This window comes from Lolium rigidum, chromosome 4 (genome assembly GCF_022539505.1).
Source record: "Lolium rigidum isolate FL_2022 chromosome 4, APGP_CSIRO_Lrig_0.1, whole genome shotgun sequence".
NCBI lineage: Eukaryota > Viridiplantae > Streptophyta > Magnoliopsida > Poales > Poaceae > Lolium > Lolium rigidum.
This window is the reverse complement of record NC_061511.1, coordinates 71835674-71863174: the sequence shown is the minus strand read 5'-3', so window position 1 is coordinate 71863174 and position 27501 is coordinate 71835674. Positions and strand designations below refer to the sequence as shown.

The following is a 27501-nucleotide window of genomic DNA, read 5'->3' as shown; positions in this document are numbered from 1 at the left end:
AGAGAAATAGCGGGGACACCACGTTTTTGCTCCCAGAATATTAGAATGGATTTTGAACATATTTTAAAATGTTGAAATATCTGACAGAAATGTCACACATACATCTTAATGTTCTTTGTGCTCGCAAAGTTGTTTCACAAAAAATCGACAATTTTTGTGTAATGTGTAAAATGACAAATTTCGGTGCTAAAAAAGCTCTTCACAAGGATATTTTCTTATCTTTTTTACACAGCACATAAAAAATGTCGATGTTCTGCGAAAGTTTGCCGCATATAGAATGTCGGCATGAACACAAGAAATTTTTGTTCAATTTTTTTAAAAACATTTTAAAATATGTTTTTTAGTAGCAGGAGCATATGCACCCTAGAGCAATATTGGATTTCCAATAGCTTTATGAACTAAGCACCCGTGGACTGGCTGCAATATGATGCTGGTAAGTGGCATGTAGCATTACTGATAAGTAGTGCGGATTCAGTTACTTAATTCTTTGGGATGGTGATCCGCCCAGTTCAGTTCTAAGGGATGTATTAAATGATGTATCTCTGTTGAACTATGAATAAAAGGCGCCCTTTGTTTAAAAAATATATAATTCATGGAATACCCCTGCTAAATTAAAAAGGCTAACATAAACAGATATAGCAGTACATAGGTTGTACTAAGGTTGGCACGAAACACATATCAAGTGATCACGGGTTACTGGAGATAATGGGCCAGAACATAAAATAGATGTTTTTGTCAATTCTTCATCCTTGAGACATCAGCTTGTCCTCCTCGTCCACAGATTCAGGTTTTGTAGATACAGCTGAACAACCTATGATTCATAGCGGGGCGACAACTTCATTAGATCGTTCGGTTTCTAGCAAAATTTTATCAGCGAAGCATCAAACAGTATGAGATCATTAGTTCAACACATCATATGACAATTCTAGGGATGAAGCGGCAAGAGGGTCGTAAATCAAGTATCACCATTCACAAATCAGAGCCTACCGAACAATTACTGTTGTTACTAAAGGTTTTAGTACATGCCATCTGAACAGCTGGAAGTAACATGTTAGCTTACATATTGACTGTCAGCATCACATAGCAACTTAAGTGAGGGATGCCATTGCACATACATTTGAAAGCACATCCCCAAGAAGTCGCAGCGATTCTAAAAATTGTCTAATGCAACTTGAATGATACACAGTCAAAGCTCTCCTCTGATATGGCACCCAAAACACAAATCCCATGAAACTCTCTGGACATGGTCTTCGCAAAGCATTTGTTTCTTCAAGTATTGAAAAGTTGGCTAATGCAGCTTTAGCTTATTATGAGACATAGTTGGAGCTCTCTGACTTGGCTCCCAAAACAGAAATCCCATGAGTTTTCAAACATGGTATCATTTGTAAAATCCAACATCTGCCATAGTAATATCCTAGGAGAATATTCTGTACACATGGAAGGAGTAATTCAAATCGTTCATGTAGCTTTTATTTGCTGGTTCCTTTATAAAGACCTCTTTGTTTTAGGTCCAGGTTTGGCCCTCCATTATCCCCTATACCTGCAGTTCAGCAAAGATCATCATAGCTCAACTCGTTGATAATCAAGGACAGAAACATTTTCTATCCACAAAATGGAGCATAATTGAAAAGAAATAGTCCGTCCTCAGAACACCAAGCCAAGGAACAACTTTAAAAATCAGTCACATTTAAAATCATCAGAATCCTGTACGCTGAAACATGTCCAAGGTACCAACATCTAAATTTTTCAATTAGGCGGGTCTATAACTTTGGAAGAAAAGGCAGGGAAAAGATGGTAAGAAGCAATCCTTATCTAGAATGAAATTTTATTAAGAGAATATAATGGCCATCATGTATGGATGACCAATTGACCATTCATCTTGTACTTGCTCCAGGCTAAGGCAACAATAAAAGATTCAAACCAGGATATCGAACCCTCATATAGCTGTTCTCTGAACAGGGCTTTTCCGTTGGCCGACACACAGCCCTCCATTGTGTTGCCCTGCAACATCAGCTAAGTCTGAATATACATTTCCTGTGCACGATATTAATCTCGCTGCCAAATAGTTACACAGAAGGTGTAGAATTAACTATCATCCACTACATTGCAGAAAATCAATTACTGTAGGTGAGATAAGCTGGTACACAGAAACAGTTTTCATGGTCCAATTGGTATCTACAGGTAAGCAAACGAATAATTCAGGCTAATTGTGTGTATTGCATCTGCAAGTGACAGTAGGTAGATTAAGTATCTAAACGTTCAGAATGTACCGTATATAGATTTAGTCGAGTCGCCAGATCTCTGAATTCCCAGATGCGGGCGACACGCACAAAGAAAAGAAACAGAATTACCAAACCAAGGGCATCATCAGCCGACCACTTGCATCGACCTAAATAAATTAATAAATATATTAAAGATGCAGTTTTGTCACTTTTGTGTATTGCAGAAATAGTTACTTATCCAGTTGGAGAACAATTTTTAGAAATTCTGAATACAAGCATTCTTAGCATATATGTGCCAACAAAGTATTTATATCTAGATGATTGAGTCATAGGAAAGCCGAAGACTGTCGGAAGTTCAACTAAGCTTAATCGAAAAAAGATCGACATGCCAGATGATGAAGCAAAGCTGAGTGGGCAGACCTAGTAAAAGGATGAAGGCCATTATGGAGTGTCAAATTTTGTGGCATCACCTGGCTGAGCATTTCATTAAAACGATTGGAGGTCAATTGCAGTACAATAGTTCCTTTTGTAGTCTGTACCACCTGTGTGCAGCAAATTTAGATACATGCCTCTTCTAGAACATTCAGACAGCAATGAGTCCAGTCATGAAGCTTTCACAGCACAACAGAGTAGGAATTTTAGTATTCACATCTGGAATACACATTTTAATCTTAATGTTTCTTCTTGGCTTATAAACTGAAAACAATTTTATCAATTCAAGCCTTCTATAACCTTGATCCCAATTGCATCGAGCTAAGCATGCTACCATTCTGCAAACGAAAAGTTACATACCATAATTCCGTACGTCAGATCTCGATAATAAAGATTGTCTTATTCTTTAAAAGGGGGTCTCTATGCTAGGATAATTATCCTACCAAAACACGTTGGTGCACTTCTATTGTAAAAACAAAGCACCAACGTCATGAGGCCTTAAGAACTCAACACATAATCCTGAATCTGGTAATACTAAGAATAATATGAATAAGGATGTATTAGGCATTAAAGCTACAATAACAGCAAGCAATTTGCTAAATTATAAATGTGGAGGAGCACATAGAAAAGGAACATGACCAAGTATCCCATATTTAGATTTATTATGCTTGTAAAATTTTAGGAGATTATGTACCATTTTCTGCAATTTTGTATAAGGAATGTACAACTAAATGTACCAATTAGTATTCAACTGTTGGAATGGCATCGAAAATACCATGAGATAATCCTGAAGGCAACACCAACTTGGTCACTCTATGATAACGCTATATGCAAGATATGTTCCTAAACATCATATAATTGTCAGGAAATTAAGGTTGGACTGCACTTCTTAGATTTTGGCGCTATTAAGAATAAACATTGAATAAGAGACGTTAAAAGCAAATGTGAATACTGGAATCTATCTACATTTGTGTCACCATGCATACACAAAATCTCCATCTTAAAATCAGCAGCGGTATTATAATTATTACCTGCCTTGGATGTGTATCAGCAGCATGGTAAAGCGGCGACACAGCAGTACCATCTTCAAAGCGCAAAACTGGAGGAGGCGAAGAAGAAGGCCGGACTCACCGACGGTGCAACACCAGGCACACTCATAGAAAACCTGCAGGAAACTATAGGAATAAGTACGTAGCTGAAATTGCACCAATCATACAGGCCATCGCTTCAGCATGCACTACCAAACAGAGTACACTGTATTGTTGTACTAAGAGCAGCTCCATGGCATACATCGAAGCAGATGTGATGTTCTTGCTTTCCATCGACCAAGATACCTAGCAGCACATCAATCGGGAAGAAGAAGCAGAACTTGAATTTTTTTTGCAGCGACACTGCTAAGCATGGTTTCAGTAGAAAAAAGAAGACAGAGAATCACATCAGCTGTAGATGTGAAACTCCTGATTCGATCCTTTGCGAACTATAATGTAAAGAACAAACCAAGAAAATAAAATGTAACTTGGATTCAGTTTGGCGCCTCAAGTCATTTTTGCCAGATGCTCTGCCACATTGATTGCATTGATCACTGGTTCTCCACGAACACCACATGCCCCTTTCTCGAGTATCTCTCCTTCCAGCACCCCAAACTGCCAGCGCCGACCCAACTGATCTGGAAGCACAAACTGTCGAAGATGAGGGGTTGAAAGGGGATTAATATTTGTGTGCCCTCTTTGTGGATGGGAGTCATAAAAGAAAGGAGTTCCGGAACCTGCAAACAAAAATCAACGAACTGAAAACTAAATCGTCAAAAAAAAATTGAACCCAATCTACAGGTCAAACTGAAGCATCACGTACCAGAGAAGGAAAGAAGAAGAGCTCGTCGCCGATAGAATCGCAAATGAAGATGCCGGCGGCGGGGAACACCAGGGCCGGTGACTGGGAGAATCCCTGGACTGCAGCAGCGTGAGCGTGTGCTCGGCTTCATCCTGAAGCAGCGACGCCGGTGACATCATCAGGAACGCCACCAAGACGTGCGCGCCGAGGCAGGCGCGAACAACGACCCTGACAGCGACCGCCACGAAGGACACCACCCACGGTTCGCAACCGCGCCCAGCCAGACATGGGAGAGCTGGAAGCAAGGAGACTTGTGCAGGCATCCCCGCATCGCGCTTCCTCCTCGAACTCGTAGGCAGTGCCATGGAGAAGTTGGGGGCGTCCTGGTGAAGTTCTCTCCGCGATGCAGTGCGCGTCCTCCTCACGGGTCATGCTCATCGGAGGTGAGGTGGCGTATTCTATGGCGGCCTGGTGCAGCCCGCGACGTGCCTCCTCGCGCTCGTCGGAGGGGTCCTGGAAGAGCCTCATCGCTCGTCGGCGGCGGCCCGGCCGAGCCTCCCACGAAGCGCTCGTCGGCGGCGGCCCGCCGGAGCCTCCCGCGCCGCGCCTCCTCCTGCTGAGTAGTGAGTGGAGGCAGGCGGCAGGAGAAAGGTGCGCTCGTACTGGCAAAGCCGCGCCGGGCGGAGGCGCCGGGGGCCATGGTGGAGCAGCAGCGGGTCGTGACGACCTCGGGGCGGGGCAGACGGCGGCCGGGTACGGCAACCTCGAGGCAGAGCAGGTGCAGGCCGCGACGACCTCGGGGATCCGGCGAGCGACCGGCGACGACAACCTAGGGACGGACCAGGAGGGGGCCGTCGACCGCGCTCGTACTGGCGAAGCAGCGCCGGGCGGAGGCGCCGGGGGCCATGGCGGGGCAGCTGCGGGCCGTGACGACCTCGGGGCGGGGCAGACGGCGGCCGGGTGCAGCAACCTCGAGGCAGAGCAGGTGCAGGCCGCGACGACCTCGGGGATCCGGCGAGCGACCGGCGACGACGACCTAGGGACGGACCAGGAGGGGGCCGGCGACCGAGGCAGACGCCCGCCGGGGCCGGTGACCTCGGGGAGGGGCAGGCGCTCGCTGGGGACGATGACCTGAGGGCGGGCAGCAATGGGGCTTGGAAGCGGCTTTACCAATGGAGAAGACAGCGGTGGGATTTTGTTTTGCTCTCCTTGGTCAAAGCGGTGTGAGTTGAATCAAGTGGGACAAGAACATAAGAAATGCTATATCCACCCACGCCAAAACAAAGTGCACCACAGACCAAAGGAAAGGAGCAAAAACAAGTGCAAGAGGGCACCAGATATGCACACAGAGAAATGAATACCAGGAAACTACCTACGTGTCAGCTGCAGGTTACTCCGAAAAAAAATCCAAAATTCTGAGAAAAATGGAACTTGTTCAGCTTTAGTATAGTAGTTATTCTCTCTCTCCTCTCTACCGGTCAAGTCGTCTCTCTCACATGTCCATGCATCCAGGGCAGCAGGTGCAGTGCATCCAGCCTCCCCTATCGTTTTCACCAAGGAATTTTTTTTTCGTAATGAAAAGATCATTCGTACAGTATATGTCTTCCATTATCGATCTAATAATCATGGTGCAACGAAGCAGTAATACATTCTTCTGCGATTATACTAAGTCGGAGGGAGTAATACTCTCTGTCTTTATTGCAGATATAAGGTTGGATCTCAGTATTGCTAAAATGAGAAAGAAACTATATGAAAACACATATGGAATTATTTGTGTAGGTGACTTTGGAAACGTTGATCTTTAGCTCATATTAGGTGAACCTAATCATGCAAAGGAAGCGTGCAACTTGGCTACAAAATGCATCAAAATAGCAAGAAGATCTTGTACTGATTTTTTTTGTATGCAAGAAACTAATCCGGTGAGCCAAGTCTTGAGATTATCGAAATCACCACGAATGCATTCACTATTTAGTTTGCTCGAATAAACCTAGGGTGTGTTCGGTTTGGGAATGGGGTGGAACGGAATGAAACCGTTCCGCACCCAGAGCCCGTTCCTGCGTTCGGTTGCAAACTGGAATGAAATGAAGTGGTTCCTCCAAATAGAATATTCCCTCTAGATCCGGAATGAAGTGGTTTCTCCGATTCGGCCGGACGAGGTGGAACGGGTGACTGTCACACGCTGATTAATTATTGCAATAATTAACCAAGTTTAGCAATAATTAATCAAGTTTAGCACTACTTAATCAAGTTTAGCAAATAATTAATCGAGTTTAGAATAATTAATCAGGTGATTATCTCACCTATTCCATTCCATTCTCATCCCATTCCAAAACCGAACACAAGGATGGAACCGTTCCGTGACAATTTTTTATCCAAACCGAACACAGGGATGAAACGGTTCCATGCCAGTGGAATGGAATGGTTCCATTCCATTCCACCCATCCCCAAACCGAACACACCCCTAAACATGTGCAACAAACACCAGATTTTCTTTTTGCAAGTTGAAACACCGGATTTCTATTAAAAATAGTGTGAAAATCTTGCACAGAATCATCTAAAATCTTATTATATGTGAACAAAATCTTGCACAAAATCCAACTAAACTAGGGAATTGAGAGGAAAGGTGTCAGTACGCCATCATTCTTTTTAGCCAAGTTCCAAGTTGCAGCAATTAACGGCGGGGTGTCGCGTCCCCGCTTTCACATCCAACAGAAACCAAAAGGGCGCTTTTTTCTGGTCACTTGCAGCTCCAGAGACATCCCCTCCGGTCCAATCTCTCTCCGCATTCCAACAATCGCGGCAGCTACTACGGCACAGGAACACCCAGCAGCAGATCGAGTCGCCTCCCAGTTCTCCCATCCCTCTCCTACCGTGGGCTAAGGTCAACACGTGAGCAGCTCTCGCTTCGATTGGTCGTTTCTTGGTCCCGCCGGCGCCGTGGTGCTGTTCTTGGTTCCGGCGCGGGCGTGGGTCTGTACTCGCGATCGCCGCGGTTTCCCTTGTGCGGCTGGGCGAGCAGCTAGAGGAGCTGCCTCCTTTTCCCGCTGCTGTTGTTGCGGTGGATTCTTCTTCTTGCTCTGCGGCCGTCCAGTTTGCCGCGTCTTGTTGGTCTGGTCAAGCCAGACGCACGCCGGCACCGCGGACAGGCAAGGCCTGCGGCGGCAGACCAGAGCAGAGTAGAGCGGGCAAAGGAAAGAGAGGGGCTGAAGTGCTTTGTTCAGGTAATTTCTCAGCCTCAAGCAGTTCCTTGAATCTCAAATAATTTGACAAGTAACTTGGCCAGCCAACCGTAATACTGTATCCATTTCAATTGGGTTGGGACAAGGTAAGGGTTTGTGCCATGGACTGGCTCTCTGGCAATGATTTCTCATCTTCTCAAACCTCAGTTTAGGTTCAACTAATTTGACATTGATTTGGGTGTTCCATGGATAGTACATAGTTAGATTTCAGGGTAAGAGTGTATCTAGAGCTTGTGGGTATTACTTTTATGGAATGGTAATCGTTTTCACTAGTGTCTATATTGAGAGTTGAAGTTAGTGTTGTTCTTTTGGTGACATAGTTGATTTTTCCTGTTAGCATTGGACTTGGACTTGGAGGCCGAAGACAATTAGGGGTCTGCTTCTTCTGAGTTATCATCACAGCTTGGAAATTTTAAGTTAGGTTCTTCTGTGTTGTGGGAGCGACATGGAGAACGGTGATCTGCCACGAGCACCAACTAGAACTTATCTCATAGCATTGTGTATGTATGTCGATGTGATTGCTAATCCTACAAATGCCATCTGTTTTTTTCTTTTTTCCACCTCGTGCTGGTCCTCACGGTATTTTTTTGTTACTTAGCCCGACTACAAACTGTCATAAGCTTGCTGATGCCGCGTAGCTTCGGCCAGTCTAACATACTATAGCTGCAGTTTTTTTAACACAGCTATAGCCAGTCGCTATAGCTGTAGTTTGAGAGCTTCGTCTCTTCATGGTTATTGTGGAAGTATTTGTTAATCAACTTAAGTAAAATCCCTGCAAAAAATAGAAAATCAAGTGAAGTAAAAGTTTGATGTTTCATTGTCACAGGTGGGACTGTGGTGGCGCTTGTTTCAAGAATTGCAGCTTTTCGGTAACACTTTTCGCTGTTAACGGATGGATGGATGTGATTGCATCGAGCCACTATGGCAGGCGGATGATCTCCTTGTTAAGTATCAGTACATATCCGACTTCTTTATTGCAATTGCGTACTTCTCGATTCCTTTGGAGCTCATATACTTTGTCAAGAAGTCGTCGTTCTTCCCTTACCGATGGGTGCTCATACAGTTTGGCGCCTTCATTGTTCTTTGTGGGGCAACACACCTGATAAACTTGTGGACCTTCAGCACGTATTCCAAGACTATAGCGGTTGTAATGACAGTGTCGAAAGCCGCGACAGCGGTTGTTTCATGCATAACGGCATTGATGCTTGTGCACATAATTCCTGATTTATTGAGCGTCAAATTGAGGGAGAGGTACCTGAAGGATAAGAATGAGGAGCTTGACAAAGAGATGGGGATTATAAAAACACAGGAGGAGACAGGGAGACATGTCCACATGCTCACACATGAGATAAGGAGTACACTTGACAGACACACAATTTTGAGAACTACACTTGTTGAGTTGGGAAGGACTCTTGGATTAGCAGAATGTGCCCTTTGGATGCCATCCCGCTCTGGAACAGCCCTTCACTTGTCACATACAATCCATAACACTGCTCCCCTTGGCTTAGTTGTTCCTACCAATCTTCCGGTTGTTTCAAAGGTTTTTAATAGTAACCATGCGGAAAGCATCCCACATACTTCCCCGTTAGCTTCAATAAAGGCTGACACAAGTAGGTATGTGCCACCAGAGGTCGTAGCTGTCCGTGTTCCACTGCTGCACCTTAGAAATTTCGAAATAAATGATTGGCCTGAGCTATCTGCAAAAAGCTTCGCTGTAATGGTTTTGATGCTGCCTCCAGACAGTGCAAGAAAATGGCGCACCCATGAACTGGAGCTTGTTGAAGTTGTTGCTGATCAGGTAGTTATCAGCTTCATATCTATTCGTTCTTCTATACATGTGATCAGTAATCACCACTGTGCTTGTCTTGTAACCTATGTCTGGCATCTAATATTACAAGGTTTAGAATCCTATAGGGCTGCTTTTATATCTTTGTTTGTTCTACTTTGTGCAAGTTTTCCTTAATGGTTCATGGATAAATGTATAACTTTTTTCTTTGGTTTTGAAGAGAATTCGTTAAAAAGAAATTTGCGGGCAAGAGAATTCGTTAACTGAAGTTGCAGTTAACTAAGCTAGCAAATCATTTTGTTATGGTTTGAACTGTGCAACTATTTTTCTTGAAAGTCATGTTGCGTTAGGCTTCTTTATTGCCGACGGGCTCTAGAAAAGCCATTCAGCACTTGTATGCATCCCTAAGATTGGAAATAGTTCTATTGCCACCATTGTCTGATATCTCATTGATACTTCGGTTTCTTTATTAAAGAAATGTACCATGTATAACCAGCTAACTTCTTCTTTGATTGTGCATTATGTTATATTACCTATAAAACTTTCTCCAATTTCAGTTATTAGTTAATTTTCTGTGTAATTGTTTTCTTCATAAGTAGATTGCACTATTTTTCATGCCTTGCTATTATAAAGATCATGACCAGTTGGCTCATTTCTCATTAGGTGGCAGTTGCACTGTCTCATGCCGCCATTTTGGAAGAGTCCATGAGGGCTCGTGATCTACTAATGGAGCAAAATATTGCCCTTGATGCGGCACGTAGAGAGGCGGAAATGGCTATATGTGCTCGTAATGATTTTCTTGCTGTGATGAACCATGAAACACGGACTCCTATGAAAGCAATCGTGTCTTTATCCTCCCTTCTTTTAGAAACAGTTCTTACGGCTGAACAGCGCCTAATGATTGAGACAATACTAAAGAGTAGTGATTTTCTAGCAACTCTTACAAATGATGTTTTGGACATTTCCAAGCTTGGGAATGGAAGCCTTGAGCTAGAGATTGCACCTTTTAATCTGCATGCCACCTTTACAGATGTAAGTGCCCTGATAGCTGTTTCATTATTTAGAGTTTGCTATTATGTTGCTTAAAAAGGAGGGGAGAATTTCCTGATGTATTTTAGGTTGACTCATTTAATTCATCTTGTAGGTGGTTAATTTGATTAAGCCAGTGGCTGCATGCAAAAAGCTCTCAGTAATGGTTTCCTTGGCTCCAGACTTACCTGCATGTGCAATTGGCGATCGCAAGCGATTGATGCAAATATTGTTAAATATTGCTGGCAACTCTGTTAAGTTCACAAAGGAGGGTCACATTTCAATTACAGCTTCTATAGCCAGGCCAGATTCTTTGAGGGACCCATATGCTCCTAACGTCCATCCAGTTCCCTCGGATGGGTCATTCTACTTGGTTGTTCAGGTTTGCTTTTGGACATTCACTCACTCATTTTCTCTTAATTCCTCAATCTTCCTAGTGTTCACACAGAGACACAATACATGTCAGTATGTCACCATTCCTTTCTAGTATTCGCTTGCCGATGCCCCGTAAGTTGATGCAGCAGTGTACCCTTGAACAAATCATTAGTTAGCGGTGTTCCTAAATGGTAGACATTATCATTCCAAAGAGACGTTGATTGAGGTGTTCAAGGTGATACCCTGAAGAGAAAAAATAATGATTTGGACCCTGATGGATGGTTTCTTCACATTCTTATGTTGAAAAATTAATTTAAGCATACCGCAAATATCAGATTGTAGTAAGACTAGAATAATCCAATGGTGGGAAAATGATTCTAGATTTTTGTATCCGCCCATTGGAATTGAGATCCCCCTTTGATGCTATGAAGTTGGATATGAGCATGTACGCATTTCCAAAAACTACAGTAAAAACGAAGGAACAAACATACCAAACTAGTGTAGGGTTAATGATAACAAATGACCTAATGTCATCTTCTCATGTAGGTAAAAGACACCGGCCGTGGAATTATACCGGAGGATATGGCTCACAACTTCAGAAAATTTGCACACAGTGAGAATGCAACAGCGAAACGTCACACCGGAAATGGGTTGGGCCTGGCCCTCTCCAGAAGGTATATCAAGAGATAATAGTTTGTGTGCATTCCTTTTCACCCTGAAACCATGTGAGCACTGTGCTAACCGAGTGTCTGCTCTCTCCGTTCCGTTCCATCAGATTCGTGAGCCTAATGCAGGGGGATATCTGGCTCGAAAGCGAAGGCAAAGGGAAGGGCTGCACCGCGACGTTTTTTGTGAGACTAGGCACGCCCAGCAGGAAACCGAACGCGAATCCCCGAAGAATGATGCCGTCACCTTTACAACCAAACCAAGGAGGTAGAGGCCCCGGCACTGATGCTCACAGCATATCAATAATGGATGGCGACACAGGGCTCCCTAGAGCCCGCTACCAGTCGATTGCGTGAGTGAGCTGCAGGAACGCAGGCAACCTTGACTGAGGGGAAGGGGGTCAGGGACCCTGTTTTGTGACCGGAATTGATAGCTCCTGATGGATTGAGTTGAGCTGTGGGGGTGATTGGGTGAGTCCGGAAATAGTGGCTTGCCCTTATTGGCGGCATTAGAGGGGTGTTGTGTTGTGCATGAGGGGTCTTGTTAGGGAGGCAAAAGCTGATACATACATTTAGGCAAATACCTTGTGGTAAATTCCTGAGCTGCAAGTGTAATTCATGAACATGAACCAGAAAGCATTAATCTTACAAGTGGTCAAGTGGATCAGAAAACATCCACCGTTTTAACAGATGCCTGCCAGCTATTTCTTTTTGTCCAAGTGATTGCAGTTTATGTTGCCTACATTTTTTTGTTCGTCCAGAAACATTGATTGCAGTTCATGTTGGCTGCATTTTTTGTTCGTGCAGAAACAACGAGTTAGATGCTGTCTTTTATTTGTGGTTTTGCGATGAAGACCAGGAGCTTTATTTACTCAGGGATAGAATTACAACCTGCAGCCATCAGGTCTGCAGGCATCTCAGGAGCAGGGCTGTAATAGGATAATTTCTCCGCCGAAACCAGCTTGAATCCGATTTAAATTATCCATACCCGATTTTAATAAACCTGGTGAATAAGGATATCAATTTCAAAGTGGTGCTCCGAATATAGTATAGGGTATGATATAGCAAATAGCATGCGGATATGAATTATCCAATATTTAATTAGGATAATCTAAAGGTTTTTAACCCGGTAATCCGATTTTTTGAGTCAAAAGCTAAGGCCAATGGTCTTGAGTTATCGAATTCATTCCGTAAGTTCTAGGGTAAATTATATCTCTTTTTTCTTAGCTAGGCAAGAATGAAAGTTCAAATCCCTCTAGATTTGCAAAAACTATAACAATTTATTGATGAGAGAATATATTCGACTAATTTTGTTTCCAGTCCAAGCCCATCCATTTTCGATTCGAATTCATAGTCAGGTATATCCGCATTTGAATCCGAAACTGATCAATATCCGTTCCGATCCAAATCTGAGAAAAATATATGGTAAAAGATATGGTATAAGCAAAATTCGACCCGATACAATCCGTTTACACAGGAGCGTCTCATCCACGAATTGGTACAGAGCTCATTTTTAGAAATAATTGAGTTGCACATTGTGAGTCAAATTAGTAGTGTTGTAGAAATAATAATCTGGCTATCTCCAGCAATGAGTTCTCTGGGTTTGATGGCATGGACACTGAATTCTTAATTAGAGTGTGAAGTAGTGTTATGCGGAAACTACAGAAAGTAGTGCGGTTCTGCAAAAAAAATTGAGAAGTAGTGGCTTTTTAAATGAACTAGTGGTTGGGGCGCCCCTTGGGGCGCCTCCTCGCCGTACAGTGGCGGCCCAATCAGTCTAATCTTATTTCCATCTATATCCACTCTTTAGAAACAAACCAAACTCGAGTGCCCTTATATTATTATTGCTTGGAGAAAATCAAAGTCAGTGCCCTTACATCACTTGTTAACTCCACGATAAAGCAAATCTATAATATGGTCATCTACAACAAGCACATAGAAAGCACCTCCTTATTTCCTCCGATACACATATGGCAGTGCAGAGCAAAAGCAAAACTGGCAAAATATGGATGTCTTTGCTAACTTTGATATAGCTCTTCTCCACTGAGCTATCTGTAAGAGAAACCTGGTTTCCAGCCAATTGCTTTTCCAGCTGGGTATTTCCTCTGATACACATGGAAGTGCAGAACAAAATCAAAACTGGCAAAATATGGATGCCTTTGCTAACTTCGATATAGCTCTTGTTCACTGACTATCTGTAAGAGAAACCTAGTTTCCAGCCAATTGCTTTTCCAGCTTGGTAGCATGCCTACAATGAAATTTGATTCTTTGAACCAATCTACACATGAAGCACAAAGTAATTTCACCTAGATAGCCATCACCTTCAAGCTAAGCAACTGAGTTATGCTTCTTGCAGTTGCTGGTTCACGCACCTGACATGCAAATCTGTTCACCTCTGTAAATTAAGGCGGAAGAAATTAGCAATCACTGAATGTAACATAAGTCGACATGATTTACTTCTCTATTGCGAGTCATACCGCAGAAGAAACAAAAGAAGTAACACAGCTTGCACTTACTTCCTTTCACTGATATTGATTTCATATATATCTATTGACTATTCCACATAAGTCAACCTTCTAGTAAGATTTCCCACACAGTAAAAAAAGTCAGTTTATTCTAAAATGATACAAAAATTTCATGATATAGCGGCTGGTGCAAAGAAAACCATATAAAAATTTTAATGACTATTTCTAAATAAGAAAATGCACTCAAATAAACATGAGTACCCAACATCTCCAAGAGCACAGTTTCTCCTTTATGTATGAATAATTACCAAAGAAACTATACTAAATCCAAAAGATTCATAGACGAGTTTCTGTGTGTGTTTCACAGAGATCAATTGGAATGCACGAAAGCATCATTAAGTTGTATGAATAAATTGGAACCATTGTAGACAGAAAAAAGAATTATTAATATTTGCTAGCTAAGTGCAGAGGATAAGATCTTTGTTTTATCTCACAAAATTAATACTGCAACCAGCCAGAAAATAAAAATCAGAGACTGCGTGACAGAATATAGCAGAAGAAGCAGAACATAACAGTGCTGACATATGGTGCGACCTCCTCCTCTCCTCGTGTCCATGCCTCCCCTTCTTCTATCCAGCCCCCTCTTTGTCATGCCAAGATGGGCTTATGCTGTAGAAATAGCCCATGGAAAATGGAGAGCCTACATGAAGAAGACGGCAAGGTCAGACGTCAAGCGAAGGAGTTTGTGGCAACGATGAAGGAGATGCACGGGTTGGTGGATGACAACCTGGTCAGTGCAGTGGAGGCAGTGCTCATATAACAATTGATCAGTAAGAATTGATCACTAATATAGCCAAAGGACATTGTCATTGTTTTCTCAAATTCATAACGGTTCAACCCAGCTCTTTTTAATAATGAAAAAATTCAAGGAAAATCCCCCTGTCTTCGGCTGGCCTTGTTTTGCTTGGGGTAGGTGTCGATGGGTCTGACTATCTTTGTTTCGACACCCCAAATTCCCACTTTCATTCTCTTTATAAGAATGTAAGCCAACTGAACTGAATTCTTAAAACATCTAGTAAGCACCATTTCTAAAAAAAGCAGAAATAAACATACTCATTATTAACCTCCATCTAGCAAGCCTAAGAAGGAAAGTTCCTTAAACTTCACAGAACTAAGACCTAGGATTTTTCCCTTCCACCACAATTGAAAAAAAATCCATTATACATAACTAAACTATATTATCTGACTATTTGGGACATCGTATTTTAGGCTGCACAATTTTAGACGAATCCTAACCAAGAAATCTTACAAAAAAATGGCCAATTTACAAATAAGACAACTGGAACTTCCACAGCACGAAGGTCAACATCCTTGCTTGGAGTGGGCTGCCAAAAGGAAGTCAGGTTCAATTAGAGAATTCGACAATCATTTTTTATTTTCAGTTTTAACAGGAAAAACTGTCTTGACTCTTGACATCGATGCAGTTAGAAAGTTTAAATGGTCAGCACATAACATAAATAGTAAAAAAAGGGGGCCGGGAGGTTACTTATAGTCCTATGAATGTTCTGCATTTGCAAACAGGCTGGTTCGCCAAGATTCATCTGGCATGTAATTCGAATTTTACCAAGTATACTGCTTCCCTCTGCCATTGTTTGAGCAGCCTCATAGGACAATGGTGTAAGCTGATATAGGTAATTAAGTGTATATTCCTCCTCCAGTTCTAATCAAAATCAGTTCTAATCTGAATTGGTTGTCTGCAGAGGTCCCTGTACAGAAATTTCATTTATTAACGTGACAAAATTAGAATGCTGACATAGACGATATTGTTTTCAACACTCTTCTTACCATAAACTTCACATCAATGGATCAATTGTCCTATGAGGCTGCTCAGATCCATTCATTTATTAACATGACAAAATTAAAATGCAGTCCTAAGTATCTGAGAAATACCGCCATTCACTCAGGAAAATTGTGCAATCTGATTCCTACAGCTCACAATAAGTATGAAGTCAACTGATTGTAGCTTCAAGGAAGCAAAACTTCACAGAATTTTATTAAAGAACCTACTGTGGCATGAAATAGTTCAAATAATAATGTCACCTAAAAGTAAGTTTGACAAGTGCAGGCCTGATAAAACAAGTGAGCTTAACGATTTAGACACATTCTTAGTTTCTTACCAACAGCTGTAATCATACCACTGAATAAGACTTACCGGCGATGCTTTTGCATCATATCTTTACCTGAACCATCATCATCAGTCCGCTTTCCACAAAAAAGAACTAAATTACAAGTTGTCCTCTTTTATAAGAAACAGATTAATATGGTGTTGTACATCCCTGTAGATTGTTTCATTTCAACTATTTTCTAGCTTGCGTGGCTGGCACGAAGGTTGGCTCTGGAATAAACTTGACAACCAAACCGAAGATAAAAGCTCCTGCAAAAAAATACGAAAAAGATTGCAATTTGTTAACTGAGATGTACTGAAATTCCAGGACATGGATTATGAAATCTCAAGCAAAATTTGACTCGCCCGAAGATTGTCCTTTAAGATGCCTATAGAATTCCTAGAAACGAAATGTTCAACATAAGTCTCTATGGACCCACAGACTAAAAACAATGGAGAAGGACACATGAACTCTGTACCAAAGGACCAATAGAACAATAAAGAGGACCCAACATCTCATACCTGGGACACGAAGTGTGATGAAGTGGGCAGCTTTTATAGGCAGCGATAGCGAGTTTCCATTAAATTGATATCCCACGGACTAACGATCTCCTGAAGCAATATCAAGTAACTTTCATGGAGAAAATACTGCAGGCATCGAAGTGGTATACTTGGTATAAATTTAGGTGGTAGACTCACACTTATACTAATTTGGCAGGAGCCATCCAGTAAACCCAACGTTCTTACAATACATATGGATTCTTCACAATACTTAATATTTTTCAATGGACCTTTATTCGCATACCTGCAACCTATAGAGTATAAATTATAAACACTATCTAGAAGCACAATCTGAACTTTGCAAGAAAGAGACAAACTAACCCACAAAAAATGAAAACCATGTGTACCTTCTGCAACCACAACTGTCTGCAACCAAGCAAACAATATGGACAATAGCTAAACATCTCCAGAATTCAGATTATGACACTTCTCATTCTGATCTCAGCGAACCAACAAGATCAAATCATCAATTGGAACCTCCACAAGCAGACACTTCTACAGTTCCAGAGGAGAGAAATCTCCTCAAACTTTCAATCATACAAGAGATCGAGATACATGTTTGGATGCCAGTCGAAATAGTTCCAACCGTAGGAGCCAAAGCTGCGAGTCGTCATTGTACGCCGACGTACGACGGCCCACTCGTCTTCTCCAACCGCCTCCGCTGTCCTCCCACCTCCCACCTCCCCGTTAGGCCTTGTTTACTTCTAGAGTATTTATGGGGATGAGAGGGGATTATTTCGTATCCCGGAAAATCCCCACTAGTCCGTTTACTTCTCCGGTTTTGAACGACATAATTCCGAGATATCCCCTCCCATCCCCTCCCATCCCCACATTTTTTGCCTAAATCAAAAAACTCTCCATCATACTAGTGTATTTTTGGGGAGGGGTATTTGAGGGGATTGGGTGAACACCAAATCCCCTCCCATCCCCATACCCTTTGGGAAGAAAAATACGAGAGAAGTAAACAAGGCCTTATTGTTGCCGCCCTCTTCCACAGCCTCCCCGATCTAGCGCCACCCTCCTCGCATCTCCTCCGACCTCCACCGCCACAATCCCCCATATCCACCCCACCTCCGACCTCCACCACTGCCTTCCCCCATCTCCAATCTCTCTTCCGACCTCCGCCAGCCTCCACCTGCGCTCACCTGTTCAGAACGAGGGTTGGGGGAAACTGCGGGGTAGGAGGCGTGTGTGCGTGACCTATTGAGAAGGAGGTGTCCTTTTCTCTCTCTCTTGCGTGTGTTTTTTTTCTTGCCCAGCCCGCTCGCGCGACGAGTGTATCGTGGATCGCTCTGAGATAGGCCAACCATATACGCACTTACTTGTTCTCAATGCTGCCAAGGAAGAGAGTATAGAATGAAAAGTGGAGGTCGATCACGAAATAAGGTTAGAACCAATTCCAGTTTGATTTAGTAGCCAGCGAAGCTCACTTGGACAATTTTAAGGCCCAATTCAATTTAAGTACTTCCTCCATCCTAAAAAGGATGTCATAGATTTGACTACATTTCAGTCTAGACAGGATTTAGTGTTTCGGTACATCAAAATTCAGGCAAATCAACAACATTATTTTTGGAACGGAGGGCGTATGGTGATTATGGCATTCGAGATAAGGATTCACCATTCGCAATTGCAAGGGAGGAAGTCGAGCGACCACAGGGTGCAACAAAATATTGTCTTCATGCTCACAAACTCAAAACAGTTGACAGAGATAAGAATCTTGCAAAATATCATTCCAACACAGGGGCTACTCTCAGTACAAAGTACTTTACTAATTACTGTCAATTGCTCAAACAGAACAACAGTCGCACGACGCAGACAGCGATTAAATCAGACCTTGAAGCCACGGCTGTTCCTCCTACCACGAGCCTTCTCAAACTTCCTGCCCTTGGAGCGCACATACGGCTTGGTGTGGCTGTGCGGCACACCAGGAGCCTTGCCAAAGTGCCTCACTGCCTCACGTGCATTCTTGGGTCCCCTCAAGAGGATCTGCAGATGCACACATTTGCAAATAAGAATCAATCCCTGAACAACCCAATGCAAAATATCAAAGTGAAAACACACTACAAACGTAATTTAAAGTACCACTGTTACAGCCAGCAAAATGGTTACTGGCGATTTGAGTGTTTTCACTAGTATGCTCAGACATAACTATAACGCTTAGTCCATATCACAAACGACCCACAAAGGGAAGTTTTCATAGAGCTGGGATTATAGTGTATCATCACTGCACAAGTAACCACAACAAAAGCTGTGTTCATTTACCAAAACAATTTGAAGATCGTCATGTTATAATCAAAGGTAAGAAAGAAAATTTATATAGTGAGCTCAGATACAAAAGAAAAGTTCATATCACGACTACCCACAGAGGGAGGTCTCATAATGAGCTGGGTAATAGTATCATCATTGCAAAAAAAATCAGCACAGAATGCTACTACTAGAGAAAAACCAAGACAGATAAAATGTTCCTTCAAGCAAAATGATAGAAACATAGTATACTCAGATATAACTATAACGTTTAACTGAGATCAAACAACCCACAGAGGGAAGTATTCATAGAGCTGGGATTATAGCGTATCATCACTGCATAAGCAACCTCAAGTCATATCTAAAACAGATATATAATTATCGAGAAAACTATAATCTGCAAGTAAAGGTCAACATGTTAAAAAAGCTAAACAAGCAAAACAAAAATATGTCAACTGGAGCTCAGATACAATGGTAAATTACATATCACGACGACCCACAGAGGGAAGTCTCATAATGAGCTGGGTAAATAGTATCATCATTGCAAGGAGAAGAATTCAACAATCAACAAAAGAATCAAATGCTTTTGCAACTAAGAAATGCAGAACTAGGTAACTGTTCCCTCAGTATAATATATTACTCGTCAGATGGTATCAGTATTAGCATGGTATATGCATCATTGGGAACCTTAAATACCAAAATCAGAAAAGATGTCCAACCCTAAATGGTAGATTTTCATAGTTGTATGCAGGCCAACCAGTGACATGAACCAAACTATTTAGTTCAGAGGCTACAAGGATACTACACATGAATAAAGAGTTCGAAAAAATAATAGCAATGGGTAGGGTAAAAGATCTTCCACGCTTGTATGTCTAAGAGTAGAATGGCTCTACTGAACAGAGCAAACCATAGGAAACCGCAGCAATTGCACGATACAAGATAAATTGGAAGTAGAGGTACACAAAAAGCATACCGTGTTCTCCCCTGTCGGAGCACGGAGAGCAAGCTGGTCGAACGTGAGGCACTCCCCACCAGCGTTGACAATCCTTGCCCTGGCCGTCTCAGTGAACCTCAGGGCAGTAACTTTCATGGCCGGGATCTCTTGGATCCTCTTGTCATCTGTGATTGTACCAACAACCACAGCAATGTTCTTCTCCTCCTGTCACATATAACAGTAATATGAGCATCCCTAGGTTGTTGGAGGGAAATAGATGAAAGACTAAGCAGCAAAGAAATATGCATACCTTGCCCTTCATGAAGTTGGAGAGGCGGCGCATGGAGAGCGGTGGGAGGTTGGTCTTGCTCATGAAGAGCCTCTTGAGGATGACGGCATTAAACTTGCTCTTGGTCCTCCTCACCAGGAAACGGTAGAGCTGGACACCACAAAAGTAACACGATATTCAGAACACAGAACCACAGCGAACATAGACACAAAACGGCTGATCTACTCTATCCAATCTAACCTACTGCGCTGCATCCAACCAGAAATGGAGATGAGCACGCCATCGTTGGCGACTAGATGGGAATATAGCTAGGCTAATCACCACATAGATAGAATACATGCAGCTACGGCTAAGCAAATCGCAGGGCGTTCGACGAACCAACGCAAGCACGGGGTAGCTAGTGATGGGTTTTGCGGGGCTATACCTTGACGAGGAGCTTGAGGTACACATCGTCGGACTTGGGGGCGACGCGCTTGGTCCTCTTGTTCCTCCCGCCGGCTTCGAGGTCGATACCCTGCGCAATACAGCAGGGTTAGAGCGCGTACGAATCCTAGAGGAAACCAGGCAGGATCTGGACGGAGCGGGAGCTGGGATACTCACCATGGCTGCTGCTGCGGCGGCGGTAGGGTTCCTTGTGCGGCTGCTTCTTCTTACCTCGTCCGCCTCCGGCTCGGGAAGGAGAGTGGCGGCGCGCGGATGGGAAGCTATATAGGGAGCGGAGGGAGAGGCGTTGTTTGCGTGCTAGGGTTTCGGCTCGTTTGGGCTTTTGGGCTAATGGTGGGCCAAATAATGGGCCCTACGAATGGGGTTCTGCTATGTGGGCTTAAATGTGCGGGTGTTCTGTTGGATGACTTATCAATTATCATGTCTGACTGGGCCTGGTGGGAAACTTTGGATCTCGTTTGGGGGACGCGACTGGAGATGCTCTAGGATGATGGAGGCGGTGAGGGGCCGAGGGCGCAGAAGAAGCATATTTTGAGTGAGGTGACCAGCTCACTGGTTTACTGGTCCAACAGCCGGTTCAGGTGGTACAAAAGTGACAAAAACCATCAAAACTAATAAATATATATATATATATATAGTTAACTTAATTTTGGGGGAAATTACCGGTGACTCATTAATAGAGATTTTAATTATATTGTACATCACAAAAGAAACATAGCAGAGGTGGTACTGGACATCAAGTTGGCAGTTTGGACTTTGGAGTAATCCTATAGCTCGCATGTTCAAATTCTGGCCAAGACACATTATTTCTTTTAATTTGCAGTGGTATGCTGGGTCATCCGGGATCGCCACAGGTTTTGGTATCAGAGCAGGACCGCTTGTAGAAAAACCCTTTCTATTGGTCGATGTTGAGTCTAGTGGTTGTGAAAACTATTTGAAAGCTAAAAGTATTTGCGAAAATCTGATTAGGATTATTTTTACTTCTTATCTGCTATCGCTCTAATTCAGAGTAACACATTACCTTGTGTTGATTTGAAAAAGTTTTACCATCACTTTCCTCCGTTCACCGAAGCAGCTCGCTGTCGAGCTCCCGTCGATCGGACGCGTTGAGATCCCCGTTGATGGCGTGTGCTTGATGGACGCGGTTGGGAAACCCCAAGAGAAAGGTGTGATGAGTACAATGGCAAGTTTTCCTTCAGTAAGAAACCAAGGTTTAATCGACCAATACGAGAAAGACGTGATTTTTGAAGGTGTTGCTGGCAGACTATTGGCAGGGCGCACTACCGGTGTCAGCAACAACGTGGAACCTGCACACAACACAACCAAAATACTTTGCCCCAACTTACAGTGAGGTTGTCAATCTCACCGGTTCGCTGAACACAAAGGATTGAACGTACCGAGTGGAAAGAGATATTTGCAGTAATAAAAGAGAAGAGAGCTTGCAGTAAGTAAACAAAACATGATTGCAGTAGATGAATTTATCAATGTAAAGGAAAGGACCGGGGTCCACAGTTTACTACAGGTGTCTCTCCATAAAGATAAATAACATGCTGGATGAACAAATTACAGTTGGGCAATTGGTACAATATCGATCATACATGACAAGATGATTACTATGAGATTCGTTTGTGCATTACAACATAATACATAGACTGTAATCTAACTGCGTCTATAACTAATAATCCACCTTCCGGTTATCATCTGAACCCCTTCTAGTATTAAGTTGCAAGCAACAGATTATCACATTAAGCAATGTGTGTAAAGTAAACAATAGAATTATCCTGAAAGAAAGCATTAACCAAACCAATAGGACTATCAATAGATCCAGGAGACAAATTATCATACCAAATTTTAGCTGCTCCTTTCAGAGAGAAAGGGAAAATTTCAGTGACAAAGTAAGTGTGTATCTTAATATCATCGGAAAATAAATTGCTCAAAGTAGAGAGTTCATTCATATGTTTCATATCACTTTCATTTTCAGTACCACAGAAGGATCTTTCTCAACAATAGATATGTAAGATAGATCCAGAGAGATCATAATCCTTATCACTAATATTTATGGGAGATGTGGCAAACTTAGCATCAGGAGACAAATTATATCTAACAGCTCGTCTTGCAAGAAGACTTTTAATAGCACTTGCATCTCTAGTAGCATGACATTATTCAATGAAGTCATCATCAAGTTCAATATAAGTTTCATCAAGATTATCACTAGGATTCCCCCTAGCTTGAGGTGAACTAACATGTGTAATAGTATTTTTAGCATTTTCAATTTGTTTAGCTCTAGCAATTGTAGTATCTAGGAAAGGACCTAACGAACCACTCTTATCAAGCACAGTAGAAGCATCATTAAAATCATCAAGAGCGTTATCAGATTCAGCAGAAGTAGCAGCATGTGGTGGAGTAAGAAGCTTACTCATAACAGATGGCGAATCAAGAGCAACAGAGGTGTTCAGAGTTGTACCTCTTCTTGTAGTGGATGGCAATATAGGGAACTTCGATTCAGGAGCTTTCCCCATAATGAATAAATTGCAGCGAACAATATCACCTTCAAGTGGGCTTGTAAATAAAGCTATGCTCCCCGGCAACGGTGCCAGAAAATAGTCTTGATGACCCACAAGTATAGGGGTCAAACAGTCTTCGAGGGAAATAAAATCCAAATTTATTGATTCGACACAAGGGGAGCCAAAAAATATTTATAAGTTTTAACAGATGAGTTGTCAATTCACCTGCACCTGAAAATAGACTTGCTCACAACAGTTTATCAGTAGTAAACGTTTTATAGCAGTGGTAGTAGTGAAGTAACAACAGTAATGAAATGAAAACAACAATAGCGATGATTGCAGTAGACAACATGATTAAAATAATGTAGACACATGGATGGATGAACGGGCGCTGCATGAATGGGAGAGTCCATGTAATAGCAAGACATATGCATTGCAAGTAATAATGATATAAATATCCTATTATAATATAACCATAGGCGTGTGTTCCTATTTAGTCGTGCGTGCTCACAATGAGAAACTTGCACGACATCTTTTGTCCTACCAGCCCGTTGCAGCGGGGTCTCTAGAGAAACTACTGGTAATTAAGGTAATCATTTTAATAGAGTACCAGAGCAAAGCATTGACACTCCGTGAACACACGTGATCCTCACATCATAGCCATCCCCTCCGGTTATCCCAATTATTGTCACTTTGGGGCCTCAGGTCCGGACAACAATATGTGTATACAACTTGCAGATATGATCAAAAACAATAATTATCATCATGAATCAATAACATATTCAGATCTGAGATCATGGCACTTGGGCCCAAAGTGACAAGCATTAAGCATAGCAAGTTGCAACAATGTCAAAAATACTAACAACGGATACTAGGCACTATGCACATAACAATCTTATAACTATTACATGACCAATCTCATCCAATCTCTACCATCCCCTACAGCCTACATCGGGGAATTACTCACACATGGATGGGGCAATCATGGATGGTTGATGGAGAGGCATCGGTGATGGCGATGGCGATGGCGATGATCTCCTCCAAATCCCCGTCCCGGTAGGGTGTTTCTGGTCCCGGACTGGGGTTTCTGGTGGCGGCGGAGCAGCGGAACTCTTTTTGGAAAAACCTCGAACCCCCCTCATTTTTTAGGTCATGAGGCTTATATAGTGCGAAGGAGAGGTCGAGAGGGTGGCCGAGGCGGCCAGACCACCCCTTGGCGCGGCCAAGGCCTGGCACGCGCCAAGGGTAGGTGGTAAAATATGGGTTTTTCAATATTTTCCGGGAATTTTCCTGAAAGTTGGATTTCTGCACAAAAATGAGACACCAGAGCAATTCTGCTAAAAAAATAGCATTAGTCTGCATTAGTTGTATTCAAAACACACAAGATAGAGGAAAAACAAAAGCAAAAATGTTCGGGAAAGTACATACCTTTTGGACGTATCAGTGACATGCAGCTAACACAATCTTGATCAAGTTATTGTAAAACATTGTGACCTAGGATCAAAGTACTCTAAACATAGGCATGATAGATATGATTCAATAGAACTTATCAACTATGTTATAATATGAAGAGTAACTCAAACAAAGGATCATGAATAATAGTGCATTGAAAGCAACTGTTTGTTTATAAGCATGGAGAAAACATAGCAAAGTGGTACTCAACGTGTCCTTTATGAAATAGCAAAACATAAATGCTAGGACACCTTCAAAGTTCAGAGGGTGAATAGATACAAGTAATTTTAGAACAAGCAATAGCATAATCATGAATCAATCAATAATATTTTTGGGACTATGCACATTGCACTAAGAATGACAACTATGCTCTCTTAATTGGTGCATAAAGTAGAAGATGAAGACTCAACATAATAGTAAAAGAGAGACTCTTTGCAGAGTAAGCAAGATAAAGAAGTTTTATAAACCTTCCAAAAAGTATGGTACTTATTAGCTTTGAGCTCTCATGGCCCCTATCATGAGCATCTTGAATGGTTAAAGTTAATGTGAGGCAAATATGAGCTATATGCTTGACAAATCACAAGTTGAAAATCTCATGCCCCTTGAATACGAGTACCTAAACCTCATGCTACTCAACTTAGGTCCCAAATAAGTTCTTGTCATTGTAAATATACATGTATCATCGAGAATCGCCAACGGGGTACCTCTTGCCCGATGATATGGAAGCATTCCCATACCAAAATGACAAAACAAACAGACACAATAAGCATCTCAGCAATTTTTTATTTACTATGGGTATTACTTTTTATTGAAAATGCTTCATAGAATGCTCACTATGGTTCGCTGCAAATTTCCAGAATGAATGATGCATGGCTTAGATTATCGGCCCAGGCGTTTCTCTAACTCATATACAAACTCCATGGACTTACAAGTTTCCATTTTATTTCGCACCGCTAGGCATCCATAAACAAAAGAACATGACATCAACTAAATATGAATAAGTGCAATGTGATGACCCACAAGTATAGGGGATCGCAACAGTCTTCGAGGGAAGTAAAACCCAATTTATTGATTCGACACAAGGGAGACAAAGAATACTTGAAAGCCTTAACAACGGAGTTGTCAATTCAGTTGCACACGGAAACGGACTAGCTCGCAAGAGTTTATCGATAGTAACGGCTTTATAGCGAGTAGCGATAGTGAAATAACGAAGCAGAGAGTAACAAAAACAGCAGTAGTGATTGTAGTAAACAAGCGAGGATTAAAATACCGTAGGCACGGGGACGGATGACGGGCGTTGCATGGATGAGAGAAACTCATGTAACAATCATAGCAGGGCATTTGCGGATAATAATAAAACGGTGTCCAAGTACAAAGCAATCAATAGGCATGTGTTCCAATTATAGTCGTACGTGCTCGCAATGAGAAACTTGCACAACATCTTTTGTCCTACCAGCCGGTGGCAGCCGGGCCTCAAGGGAAACTATCGGATATTAAGGTACTCCTTTTAATAGAGTACCGGAGCAAAGCATTAACACTCCGTGAACACATGTGATCCTCACATCGCTACCATCCCCTTCGGTTGTCCCAATTCTTGTCACTTCGGGGCCTTTGGTTCCGGACAGCGACATGTGTATACAACTTATAGGTAAGACCATAAACAATGAATATCTTGATGAAACAATAACATGTTCAGATCTGAGATCATGGCACTCGGGCCCTAGTGACAAGCATTAAGCATAACAAGTTGCAACAATATCATCAAAGTACCAATTACGGACACTAGGCACTATGCCCTAACAATCTTATGATATTACATGACCAATCTCATCCAATCCCTACCATCCCCTTCGGCCTACAGCGGGGAATTACTCACTCATGGATGGGGGAAACATGGCTGGTTGATGGAGAGGCGTTGGCGGTGATGATGGCGATGATCTCCTCCAATTCCCCGTCCCGGCGGAGTGCCAGAACGGAGACTTCTAGCTCCTGAGACGGAGTTTCGCGATGTGGCGGCGTTCTGGAGGGTTTCTGGCGACTTCGACTTCCCTCTGTGCGTTTTTAGGTCGAGGCCGATAAGTAGTCCGAAGGAGGGCGTCGGAGGCCGGCCGAGGGGGCCACACCATAGGGCCGCGCGGGGCCCCCCTAGGCCGCGCCGCCTTATGGTGTGGGGCCCTCGGGCCTCCACTTGATTTGTCCTTCCGGCTCCGTCGTATTCGGGAAAATAGGGCCTTCGTCAAAATCCCGAGGTTTTTCCTGAAAGTTGGATTTCTGCACAAAAACGAGACACCAGAACAGTTCTGCTGAAAACAGCGTTAGTACGTGTTAGTTGTATCCAAAATACACAAATTAGAGGCAAAACAATAGCAAAAGTGTTCGGGAAAGTAGATACGTTTTGGACGTTTCAACTCCCCCCAAGCTTAGCTTATTGCTTGTCCTCAAGCAATTCAGTTAACAACTGAGCGATAAAAGAACTTTCACGAACACATTTGCTCATATGATGTATATATTCTCATGCTATGGCTAATACTTAAGCAGTTAATAATGAGATATATGCAAATAGGATCATCTAACAGCTATGTCAATCATGGAGGGGTACCAACAATTAATAATAAGCATCATGAATCATGTATATAAGCAGGATTGCAATGTTCATAAGAGAGTATGATAAAGTGATATCTCGCTTGCCCGTATTTGATCGGCAAAACATAAATGCCCAGGCACCTCTGGAGTTCATAGAAAGACTAGAAGTAGTGATTGTCAAAGATAAAAGCATCAAGGTTATACCACAATCAATCATATTTTGAGACAAACATATTATACTAAGAATGACAGTTGTGCTCTCAAGAAAGTGCTCAAAGAAAAG

At 42.4% G+C, this 27501-nt stretch overlaps 3 protein-coding genes, 1 long non-coding RNA gene and 2 other non-coding genes across 18 annotated transcripts; 1 reads left to right on the top strand and 5 right to left on the bottom strand.

The window, feature by feature from the left end:
* Window positions 1–1249: 1249 nt before the first annotated feature.
* LOC124705880 lies at window positions 1250–4414 on the bottom strand. Of its 7 annotated transcripts, XM_047237572.1 has the most exons (6): window positions 4171–4215; window positions 3896–3988; window positions 3690–3819; window positions 2271–2389; window positions 1922–2001; window positions 1250–1540 (listed from the first exon to the last, which is right to left on the bottom strand). In XM_047237572.1, exons 2-6 carry the CDS (start codon window positions 3974–3976, stop codon window positions 1528–1530), a joined length of 423 nt encoding a protein of 140 aa, XP_047093528.1. In that variant the 5' UTR covers window positions 3977–3988; window positions 4171–4215; the 3' UTR covers window positions 1250–1527. The 7 variants fall into 7 exon arrangements, 2 of the variants coding, with proteins under 2 accessions (XP_047093528.1, XP_047093527.1); XR_007004181.1 differs by adding an exon at window positions 2693–2764 and having other exon boundaries at window positions 3686–4414; XM_047237571.1 differs by having other exon boundaries at window positions 3896–4414.
* A 2742-nt stretch (window positions 4415–7156) lies between these two features.
* Window positions 7157–11935, top strand: LOC124646499 (probable ethylene response sensor 2). The gene is made up of 6 exons (XM_047186604.1): window positions 7157–7705; window positions 8550–9521; window positions 10173–10541; window positions 10654–10920; window positions 11460–11587; window positions 11689–11935. The coding sequence occupies exons 2-6, from the start codon at window positions 8616–8618 to the stop codon at window positions 11933–11935; spliced, it is 1917 nt and encodes a 638-aa protein (XP_047042560.1). The 5' UTR covers window positions 7157–7705; window positions 8550–8615.
* Window positions 11936–13396: 1461 nt separating this feature from the next.
* On the bottom strand, window positions 13397–17452 carry LOC124646498. 7 transcript variants are annotated; one of them, XR_006986353.1, is made up of 4 exons: window positions 17116–17452; window positions 16730–17019; window positions 13900–16477; window positions 13397–13826 (listed from the first exon to the last, which is right to left on the bottom strand). It is a non-coding gene; the product is annotated as an uncharacterized LOC124646498 (long non-coding RNA). The 7 variants fall into 7 exon arrangements; XR_006986358.1 differs by having other exon boundaries at window positions 13397–13973; window positions 14617–16477; XR_006986355.1 differs by having other exon boundaries at window positions 13397–14743; window positions 14831–16477.
* A 974-nt stretch (window positions 17453–18426) lies between these two features.
* On the bottom strand, window positions 18427–20917 carry LOC124646497 (60S ribosomal protein L18-2-like). Its single transcript, XM_047186602.1, has 5 exons — window positions 20836–20917; window positions 20660–20749; window positions 20257–20385; window positions 19986–20171; window positions 18427–18754 (listed from the first exon to the last, which is right to left on the bottom strand). The coding sequence occupies exons 1-5, from the start codon at window positions 20836–20838 to the stop codon at window positions 18596–18598; spliced, it is 567 nt and encodes a 188-aa protein (XP_047042558.1). The 5' UTR covers window positions 20839–20917; the 3' UTR covers window positions 18427–18595.
* Window positions 19089–19177, bottom strand: LOC124650687. Its single transcript, XR_006987114.1, has one exon. It is a non-coding gene; the product is annotated as a small nucleolar RNA SNORD29 (small nucleolar RNA).
* On the bottom strand, window positions 19629–19699 carry LOC124650775. The gene has a single exon (XR_006987190.1). It is a non-coding gene; the product is annotated as a small nucleolar RNA snoR53Y (small nucleolar RNA).
* Window positions 20918–27501: the final 6584 nt, after the last annotated feature.

Excerpts from the sequence above, each read along its gene's own strand:
- LOC124646499 (XM_047186604.1), top strand. The coding sequence starts at position 8,616 with ATGGATGGATGTGATTGCATCGAGCCACTATGGCAGGCGGATGATCTC. Across the intron at positions 10,921-11,459 it reads CATTCTACTTGGTTGTTCAG|GTAAAAGACACCGGCCGTGG; the intron begins GTTTGCTTTTGG and ends CTTCTCATGTAG. Across the intron at positions 11,588-11,688 it reads GGCCTGGCCCTCTCCAGAAG|ATTCGTGAGCCTAATGCAGG; the intron begins GTATATCAAGAG and ends CCGTTCCATCAG.
- LOC124646497 (XM_047186602.1), bottom strand. Across the intron at positions 20,386-20,659 it reads ACCTCAAGCTCCTCGTCAAG|CTCTACCGTTTCCTGGTGAG; the intron begins GTATAGCCCCGC and ends TGTGGTGTCCAG. Across the intron at positions 20,172-20,256 it reads CCAACTTCATGAAGGGCAAG|GAGGAGAAGAACATTGCTGT; the intron begins GTATGCATATTT and ends TATATGTGACAG.
- LOC124705880 (XM_047237571.1), bottom strand. The coding sequence starts at position 3,976 with ATGGAAAGCAAGAACATCACATCTGCTTCGATGTATGCCATGGAGCTG. Across the intron at positions 2,390-3,689 it reads GCTGCTGATACACATCCAAG|GTCGATGCAAGTGGTCGGCT; the intron begins GCAGGTAATAAT and ends TAATTTATTTAG. Across the intron at positions 2,002-2,270 it reads CTCGACTAAATCTATATACG|GGCAACACAATGGAGGGCTG; the intron begins GTACATTCTGAA and ends CTGATGTTGCAG.